General features: G+C 36.1%; 1 protein-coding gene across 1 annotated transcript; it reads left to right on the forward strand.

Annotated features, from left to right (window-relative positions):
* The first annotated feature begins 1,100 nt into the window (after positions 1 to 1,100).
* Positions 1,101 to 3,623, forward strand: SLITRK6 (SLIT and NTRK like family member 6). The gene has a single exon (XM_068395177.1). It carries the CDS (start codon positions 1,101 to 1,103, stop codon positions 3,621 to 3,623), a length of 2,523 nt encoding a protein of 840 aa, XP_068251278.1.
* The last annotated feature ends 6,662 nt before the right edge of the window (positions 3,624 to 10,285 follow it).

Genomic DNA, 10,285 nt, shown 5'->3' on the forward strand with positions numbered 1-10,285 from the left:
AACATGTAAATTTTGCTTGACTCCATTGTTGTAGTGTGATGATGCATTTATCAGGGACTGCAAAGTTCAAGATCAGCTTGACAGATGACAATTTAATTTACATAATGTACGGATGATACTGGTGATAATTTTTAACTCATAAAGCACAGCTAGTTTCATGTACATTTCAGAATTTTTGTGGTAATTAAAGATTATAATAATTGGAAGGAGTCTAATAATTAATCACCAAAAAAATGTTTACCCCTTGCCTACCTGTTTCTTCTGACATGTACTGTGTTGTCAGTTCTCTCTTCTTTTATATTTTAATTGTGTACACAATTATTTTATGTGTATATTATACACAAACATATTACACTACTATGTGTTGTGTTCCCACTTTCACTAAATATCCACAAACTATAACATATGCATTAAAATTTAAGTAAAGAAAAATAATTATTTTGTCTACTTCCTTTTCAGTTTGGGGGTACAAGGATTACAGAGGAAATATCTTTTGATTTACGTACATAATGCAGAACCAAAGAAGAGATTCCCTGTATCCTGACTGAATGAGCTTTTGCTCACAAGACATTGTTGAACCAAACCAAATCCGATTCCTTCCTTTCAGCAGCTGGACAACATTAAGTTGAGCTTAGCAAGCATTTTAAATTTGCAGTGCTATATGGTGATAAAAAGCAATGATCCAAAATATTATATTATTCTTCATATAAGTTACTTGGTGCAGTAACTTATTGGTGTCCACTGGCAAAACATTCTATGTGATATATAAATAAATACAGCACATTCCTGATTATCTCCTACTTTGGTGCATCATCAGCGTGAAAATACTGAAACACTCCCCTTATGACTGTGTTTATTGATTCAGAACATTAAACTAAATATATAATTCTCTGCTTAGAAAATCATTCAAATATTTTACAAGATATAATATTGTTTGAAAGGTGAGTTAGCTCAATGACAAGTACTAGGAACAGTTATTTTTCCCCCTGTACCTCCCGCCAAAAAAAAAAAACAAATCAACCCTGTGAAATCACAACTCTGTTACTTCTCCTTTTTCCTTTTTTTTTCTTTTTTCTTTTTTATAGAATCTGCTGGGCAAGATGAAGCTCTGGATTTTTATTGTATGTTCAGTTGTGGTTACTTCCGATCCTTTCCAGTCACAGCCTTCTTTTTCTTCAGTAAGAGGATCTTGTCAGAGTTTGTGCTCCTGTGAAGAAAAGGATGATACCATGATTATAAACTGTGAAGAAAGAGGCATCAATATGATATCAGAAATAATTGTCCCGCCATCACGGTCTTTCCACCTTAATATGTTAAACAATGGCCTGACTATATTACATGTGAATGATTTTGCTGGCCTTGTTAATGCTATCTCTTTACATCTTGGTTTTAATAATATTGCAAATATTGAGCCTGGGGCTTTCAATGGGCTCACTCTTCTTAAGCAACTTCATATCAATCACAATTCTTTAGAAACTCTTAAAGAAGATACATTTAATGGATTGGAAAATTTGGAGTTTCTTCAAGCAGACAACAATTTCATCACGGTGATTGAAGCAAGTGCCTTTAGCAAGCTCAGCAGGCTTAAAGTGCTTATTTTGAATGATAACGCCATTGAGTATCTTCCTCCGAACATATTTCGTTTCGTGCCATTGACCCATTTAGATCTTCGTGGAAACCAGTTACAGACACTGCCCTATGTTGGCTTTTTGGAACACATTGGTAGAATACTAGACCTTCAGTTGGAAGACAATAAATGGGCCTGTAACTGCGATTTGCTGCAGCTGAAGATATGGCTAGAAAACATGCCTCCTCAGTCAATAATAGGTGATGTTGTATGCAATAGTCCTCCAGTTATCAAAGGCAGCATCTTAAGCCGGTTGAAAAAAGAATCACTTTGTCCCACTCATCCTGTCAATGAACTTGAAGATCCTTCAGGGTCATTGCCCTTGGTTGTAACCACCTCTATCAGTGACAGTCACCTATCAACTAAGATAATTTCTATCCTGAAAGCTCCTACTAAAGAATCAAATTTAGTGCTTCATACTTCAAAGCCTACTACCCAGTTTCCAGGAATCTATTGTCCCGTTCCCTGTCACTGCACCAGCCATATGCTCTCAGGAGTTTTCATGCACTGCCAGGAGCGAAATATTGAAAGCTTGTCTGATTTAGGACCCCCTCCTCCGAATCCTAAAAAGCTTATTCTAGCTGGAAACATTATTCAGACATTATTGAAATCAGATCTTGTGGACTATGCCAGCCTGGAAATGCTTCACCTGGGGAACAATCGCATTGAAATACTTGAGGAAGGATCCTTTATGAATCTGACTAGACTGCAGAAATTATATCTCAATGGCAATCATCTTACAAAGCTAAGTCAGAATCTCTTCCTTGGCCTTCAGCACCTTGAATACTTGTACCTTGAATATAATGCCATCAAAGAAGTTTTGCCAGGGACATTTAATGCAATGCCAAAACTTAAGGTCCTCTATTTAAATAACAATCTTCTGCAGACTTTGCCATCCCATATCTTTTCAGGTGTTCCACTCGCCAGATTAAATCTGAAAACAAACCAATTTACTCATTTGCCTGTGAGCAACGTCTTGGATGAACTGGATATGCTGGTACAAATTGAACTTGAAGACAACCCCTGGGACTGTACCTGTGATTCAGTTGGGCTGCAAAAATGGATACAAAAACTGAGTAAGAATACAATGATGGGTGATATTTTTTGTAAATCTCCAGGACACCTAGCTAAAAAAGAACTGAAATCCCTTAACAGTGAAATCTTGTGTCCAGGTTTAATAAACAGCCCTCGCCTACCAACTCATGCCAGTTTTGTAGTTGTGACAACTTCTTCTACTACTACCAACACTGCAGACACCATCCTGCGGTCCCTTACAGATGCTGTCCCACTTTCTGTTCTAATATTGGGACTTCTAATTGTGTTTATAACTATTGTATTTTGTGCAGCAGGAATAGTTGTTCTTGTTCTGCATCGGCGACGAAGATGCAAAAAGAAACAAGCGGATGAACAAATGAGGGATAGTAGCCCAGTTCACCTTCAGTACAGCATGTATGGGCATAAGACAACACACCACACAATGGAGCGCCCAGCTGCAACTCTCTATGAGCAACGCATGGTTACTCCCATGGTTCAGGTCTACCGCAGCCCATCCTTCAGCCCCAAGCATGCTGAGCAACAGGACAAGGGAAGTGAGAAGAAAGCTAACGATTCCAAACATCTCTGCCAAAGCCTCCTGGAAAGAGAGAACAGTTCACCCCTTACAAGTTCAAATGTCAAATATAAGGCTACAGATCAATCTGCTGAATTTCTGTCTTTTCAGGATGCCAGCTGCTTGTATAGAAACATTCTTGAAAAAGAGAGAGAACTGCAGCAACTAGGGATCACAGAGTATCTAAGAAAAAATATTGTCCAGCTCCAGCCTGACATGGAAATTTGTTATCCTGGAACACATGAGGAGCTGAAGCTAATGGAGACACTCATGTACTCCAGGCCGAGAAAGGTTTTTCTAGAACAAACTAAAAATGAGTATTTTGAACTCAAAGCTAATGTACATGCTGAGCCTGACTACCTGGAAGTCCTGGAGCAGCAAACATGAAGTTATAATATGATGGGCTGGGCCGAATTTCTGTAATTCTATTTTAAGTTGGAACCGTTGTAAATAGAAGTGCCTTATAATAACATGTCAACAGTCAGAACTTAAGCACAGCAGTAATCCTAGCAGAAAAAAAACTCAGGGATCACTGTGGGAAGCCATGGAGTTGTGTGAAGGCAATATGTCTCACCCCAAGTTAAATATGAACTTTGTGTGATTGAACTGCGGGAGTAAGATTGCTTATTGCAATATTCCTCAGCATTTTAAAAAGGTGTGTATGGCACTCTCCATTCTGTACTCAACCTATGGAAAAATATTTGTTACTTTTACTCTTTCTTTTTTCCCCTCAGTTTAATTAGATTACTTTTTTTTTTAAAAAAAAAAAAAGATCTGTATTTGTAATTATAAGGTTAGAGTGTATTGGTTAGGTTAGTACATGCACTGCATACATGATCATTGTCTACAACTACACCTGACATACCCTTAAAATAAACATGAAAGGAGCTGAAATGTTTTCATACTAAATGTCAGTTAAAAAAACACAAAAAGAACATATTTTTGAGTATGCACCCAGAGCCTGCAAATATTTAAGTATTTTACACAAAACTTCACTATGTGCATTCTGTAACAGTATGTGGAAGCTAAAATATGTAACTATGTTTACCCAACATCTTCAGTGAAGAAAAAAGCAAGCCCTTTGCTACTTTCCCTATCTGATAGCTTTACCTAAGTTTGGACAATCTTTTCTTGAGCTGCTGCTATAAAATATTGTGCATCACTGGTGTTTAGACTCATAATCCTGGGCAATTTGAAAAGCTACTGAGAATCAGCTGTAAATACATTACTGTGTTTAATAAGTTTGATTTTTTAATATATCTCTATATATAAATAACTTCTGTGCTGGCTTTGAATATTCTTGGAGGAAATTAGTTTGTTGTGGCTAGGAACTTCCAAGTATAAACACAGATCCTTTCCTACCCTACCCAAAAACAACTCCCAGACAGAATAACTGCAACAATACACACACATGAGGAAGAATAATAGTATTTAGCTCTTTGTACTAAAATATATTTTCTGAAATTAGAAGAAAATAAAGTGTTGTGGGAAAAATAGGTAAAAAAATCACTGCAGGTTTATTTTTGCAATGAATTCTAGTTAGATTTATATTTACTATTTATTCTGTATAATTTTGTATTTTTTTTCAACTCACAAGAAAAGAAAAAGCTTATTCCTGGCTGCCTTTCAAGCAAATCAAGGAACTGCTCTCTATCAATCAAAAACAAATAAAGAGTTTCTTAAATTACTTCTTCTTGAAGGTCACTTTTTAAAGAAGGCCGCAACTTCTGCATGCACAAGTTTAGAACTGTTTGGGAATTAAACGCAATGCTTCTCACTCTTGTCATATGGACAGAAGCATCTTGTCCAGAGAGTAGTAAGACCATTCAATATCTGTGCGTGACTGACATGGTGCCAAAACACAAATTCTGACCTGCATTTATCTTCCTCTAAGCAAATCTTTTGTAAACTGACTATGCATGAACTTTTTTTCCTAATTTCTATTCGTGGAGCGAAGGATCAGCTTAATTACATGTCTAAATATGTATCCTACACTTAGCACTGAAGTCTTCATAAACTCAAAGTAAAAAGATACATTCTTTAGTTCAGCTTAAGCTGATGTCTTACCTATTTGTATATACAAATGTGAATGCTTCATATTCTGTGTACATAAGTTTCTGACAGAAAATTTTCCTATACTACATATGAAAGTCAGATTCTCAATTCTTTCAAATTTGTGTAGAGATAATGACTTTGATGGTGCTATACTAATTTCTGTAATTTGAGGATCTGACCACATTTTGTCTCTGTTAAGAAATCAACTTCCTTATTAATATTTTTGAGGTGTCATCAATTTGCTATGGAAGTCAAACTTGTTGGCTTCCAAAAATCAAAATGTCAGTTATTAGAGAATAAGTATTATTTTCTCTTTCTATGACTGAGAATAATTTAGTTCAGAAAACCTGTGTATTTAGGAGAATTAGGAAGAGTGAATCTGGTGACAACATATTTGTTTCATTGCTATCTTTATTCCAGCCAAGTAAAGATAATATTAAGCATTACTTGTACAGGTAAGGCTGAGACAAAAGGGAAAATGCAGCTACATTAACTTTACATTAACTTAGGTATCTAGTGTTATTTTATCTGTCCTTGTATATTCAAGACGTGAATGGGCTTCATGGACATGCCACAGAAGCTGTGGAAACCCATGCCCAGGTCTGGAGGAGAAACTGAAGCCCAGATGGGATGGCTTAGAGCATCAAAATGACAATAGATGTCTACATTTAAACAATTTACTTTCACACAGAAAAAAAATCTAAGTAACTTTATTATTGAAATAGCTAAGATCCAAAGAAAAATTGAATTCAGTCGATGGAAGTGACACTAGAACACTTTGAATATTGAATCAGACCTGTTGATATTGTTCATTTTTGAATTCTCAGAGATCTCAAATTAGTGTAGAGAGAAAAAAAGCAGAACAAACATGTACACGGTACTTGATAACAGCTTAGTATTTCAGTGTCATTTCAGTAGTTGTTTCAGTTAGTAAATAAATCCATGTAAAAATAATACCCTGCAATTGACAAGATACACAGAAATGATGATTCAGGCCTTCAGGCTTAGATTAAAGAGAAACAGCTTCAGACTAAAGAGAGTTGCCACATGCGCAGATGTCACTTTGCTTTGCTGATAACAGTTACTTGGCAGAATGTTGAGGACAACTGTGTGGCGAAACGTTCTCCTTCATTGCAGTCTCAAAGCATCAGAAAGAAGAGTGAGCTAAATTCATGTCAGAGTAACTCAGTTATATAGCTGTATCAGAGCATCACTTAGCAGAATTAGAGAGAGCTTTAGCTTTTAGCTTTCCCTCAGCATGGAGATTCACGTCATTCATTATATAAGGACACCTGTACTCTGTGGCAGTCTGTAACACTGCAAGTGGTTTTGCAGTATCTAGGAATCACTAGAATGTGTCACGTCACCCACTTTCCTGTCATCTGTCCCTACTGGACTGACATGTAGTGAAAGTTTGTATGATTAGGAGAGAGGTGTCTGCCTATAGCCTTACCTCTTAATAACATTTCAGACAGTGATTTTCTGGCTATGAGGAAACTCTATATTGCCATAACCAAAAGGGATATGAATTTGGCCTTATATGATTATTCTTCAGTTGAAGAATATCAATATCTGCTAATAAAAATAAAATCATGACATAAGGAAGGTATCACATATGAAGAAAGAAGGATGCAATACTTATTTCTAAAAGTTCCTTGGAACATTTTCATTATAACAATCAGAAATGTTTCCTTAATGTTATTGATATTCCATAGAATCATAGAATCATAGAATGGTTTTGGTTGGAAGGGACCTTAAAGATCACCTAGTTCCAACCCCCCTGCCATGGGCAGGGACACCGTCCTCTAGACCAGGTTGCTCGAAGCCCCATCCAATCTGGCCTTAAACACTGCCAGGGAGGGGGCATCCACAACATCTCTGGGCAACCTGTTCCAGTGTCTCACCACCCCCACAGAAAAGAATTTCTTCCTAATATCTAATCTAAATCTACCCTCTTTCAGTCTAAAACCGTTCCCCCTCGTCCTATCACTATTTGCCCTTTTAAAAAGCCCCTCTCCCACTTTCCTGTAGGCCTCCCTCAGGTACTGGAAGGCTGTTATAAGGTGCAGAAAGTTGGGTGGGGTATTCAGAAATCTGTTTGTTAAAACCATATTCTCATTTTTTTTTCCCCATGATAGGCACAGTTAAGTGGTTTGATACTTTTCACTTATCTAGAATAACTGAGGCTGGAAGACAAAGCATGTTTGACAGCCTGCAACAAAATGGATCCATTTTTCTCCTGTCAGCACAGTAGTTTAATTCAGTGCGAGAACAGTGTTCTGTCAAGCACGCTGGTGTACGTGGCAGCTATGTTATTGTTGTTAGGGTACCTCAAGGTAACCAGCACTACCATTTTTTCCCTCACATTTAAGTGGAGAAAACATATTAAATAACATTATAGACCTATTCCCTAAATAAACAGATATTTAAAAAAAAATTGCACTTTTTTATTTTAAACTGTTTTGTCTTTTCAACTTCATAAAAGTCAAATGTATTTCTCTTTTTTCTTCCTGCTGCAGGTATTTTTCACACAGACTTTTAGTACTGATACTTGAATATATTACCTGCAGTGATGCCTCTCCAAGCTTCTGAACAGAAAGAAAACCAACCCCCCACTCCAAAACCCCCCTTCCAACATAACTTGTAAATTTACACATAAATTAGGGTATTTTCATGCATTCTTCTTCATTAGAATGACAGATCAACTTTCTGTAACCAAATTCCAGACTGAAAATAAGTTCATACTTTTTGTCAGTGATGTGTCAAATCTACCAGATTCAAATCCAAAATTTTTTCACCTGCAGTCATTGTTTCTCTAATTGGAATCCGAGGATCAGGTTTTGGCCTCTCTTTGCATGACAGAGAAGTCCCCAGTATGACCCCAAATAAAGGATGTTTACAATATGCCACTTACTTGCCTATATAGAGATTATTAATTGTGGAGTATGCTAAACTGAAAAGTTAAGTTTGACTGGGATGGCAAACCATCTTATAAAGATCCATTTCTGATGTGTTAATAAAAAAGGGTATTTACCACAAATAAAACATTATTTCACAGGATAAAGTAATAGTGGCAAGGGAAAAATGGAGACTGAATCTCAAAGTCGTAATCAGAAGGGATTCTAGATTATCATTCTGAGGATGTCGTTGTCTACAGCAGTATACTTTATCAGCCACACCAACATAATCTGCAAGTTTCACATAGATGCACTGAAATCATCATGAGGGAAAAAGCAATCAAGCACTTGTCTTAATTCAAAAGATCAGATGAGAAACTTTCTTAAGACTGGTATATTTCTCTTCTCTTGTGCTCCCCAACACAGAATACCTTTACTTCCATTAATGAATTTCCTGCTTAGCCATAGACAGCCCTCTGGCAGTACAATCCACTGTTGCAATTGAAACCTAATCCTTGGAGACATTTTGCACTGTGTACATTGCCTTCAGCAGTCAGTTCCTCTGGGACTTGGTTTTTGGTGCACCCTGTTGGATTTGAGACAGGGAAGATGGATCTATTACTGATCTTATATTAATAAAAAGACCTGCCCCTTTTTGATTTTCTGAAGTTTATTATACTCTTGATCTTGTTCAAGGAGTTGGTATCAAATCCTTTTGTTCCTAGAAACAGAAGTGAACTGTAACTGGAACTAATATGGGGAAGTTAATCACCACACTGAAAAGATACAGCATGGCTTTTTCTTTCCTGCACATCTCCTAACACTCAACTTTGGCTTTTTGACACAACAGAACAAATTCTTAAGAGCCACAGTCTAATGGAAAGCAGCTAACCTCGAGGAAGAAAGTAAAACACCAGATGCTGTTCAGTTCTATGAAAGCAAGATGCAATGGAGAACTTTTTTTTATTTATTCAGCTTCACCAAGATGGAGTGCAAGTACATATGCACAGCACATTTCATAAAACATTTACCAAATTTTTGTGTTTTAAGACATTACCTTCAAATTATTCACAGTATATTCCTCCTATTACTACTGGAAGGACTACTTCTACTCCTACTATTATTTTTAGTTCATACAATGTAATGATGGAATACAGAAAAGAAGAAACAACTTGGTTTCATATTCCAAGGAGAAATGTTACTTATTGTAGCTTCAGCTGTTTGCCTTTGTAGATCAATTCATCCAGATTATTTCATTTTGAGACAATTTGTTTTAGAAGTTAAGTATTTTTTAAATTCTTCTGGATGTAATTAATTACCAAATAAACTACAGAAGAGCAGATAATTAATTGTTAAAATAGAAAGAAACCTTTTATATATGCATAAATCCTATGGAATGTTAGCATAAACTCGCACTTTAAAATAAAGTATAAAATTGATTTTGTTAGATCATAAAAATTAGTATCATCTTTATTTTTAAATTAAGAGACATCTCAGTATTTTTGCATTTTTTAAAATTCAAAGCCAACGTAACAATTCCATAATGACACATATTTGGGTTAAATACATGTTAAATGGTTCCATACTAAGACATATAAAAAAAATACTGTCAAATATAATCTGATACTCCTCCCATCTTTCCCTGCTGAAATTGTGTAGTGTGCTGTGCAAAAAAATGCACATTTTCTGGGCAAGGAGACCAAATAAGAAGATTCATTCTTTTGTATCTTTGTTATATGCACTTTTTGGTGAGTAGAATATTATGGATTCCCACCCCTGTGGTGCAGTGTGTTCACAGAGTTCATATGAGACGTAATTATTTAAGAAGTTCAGACTTAAAGGAATAACATGTGTGACATTCTTCAGAGAAGGGATTAACCTAACTCGTAGCCTATGCAATCATGTTCTTTTGTAAATGGGAGGTTGTTGCAACTGCACTTTTTAAAAATACCTTGTGTGTCAAATAACCTTTGAATGTATCTGCTAAATCAGACCACAAAGATACTCTCAAATCTTTATGAAACTTGACAAGATACAAGATTCCATGCTGCCAGTTCTGGGCTATTTTATAGGCATCTTTGGGTACTTGGAAGACAG

The sequence above is a fragment of the Nyctibius grandis genome, chromosome 2 (assembly GCF_013368605.1).
Source record: "Nyctibius grandis isolate bNycGra1 chromosome 2, bNycGra1.pri, whole genome shotgun sequence".
NCBI classification, from domain to species: domain Eukaryota; kingdom Metazoa; phylum Chordata; class Aves; order Nyctibiiformes; family Nyctibiidae; genus Nyctibius; species Nyctibius grandis.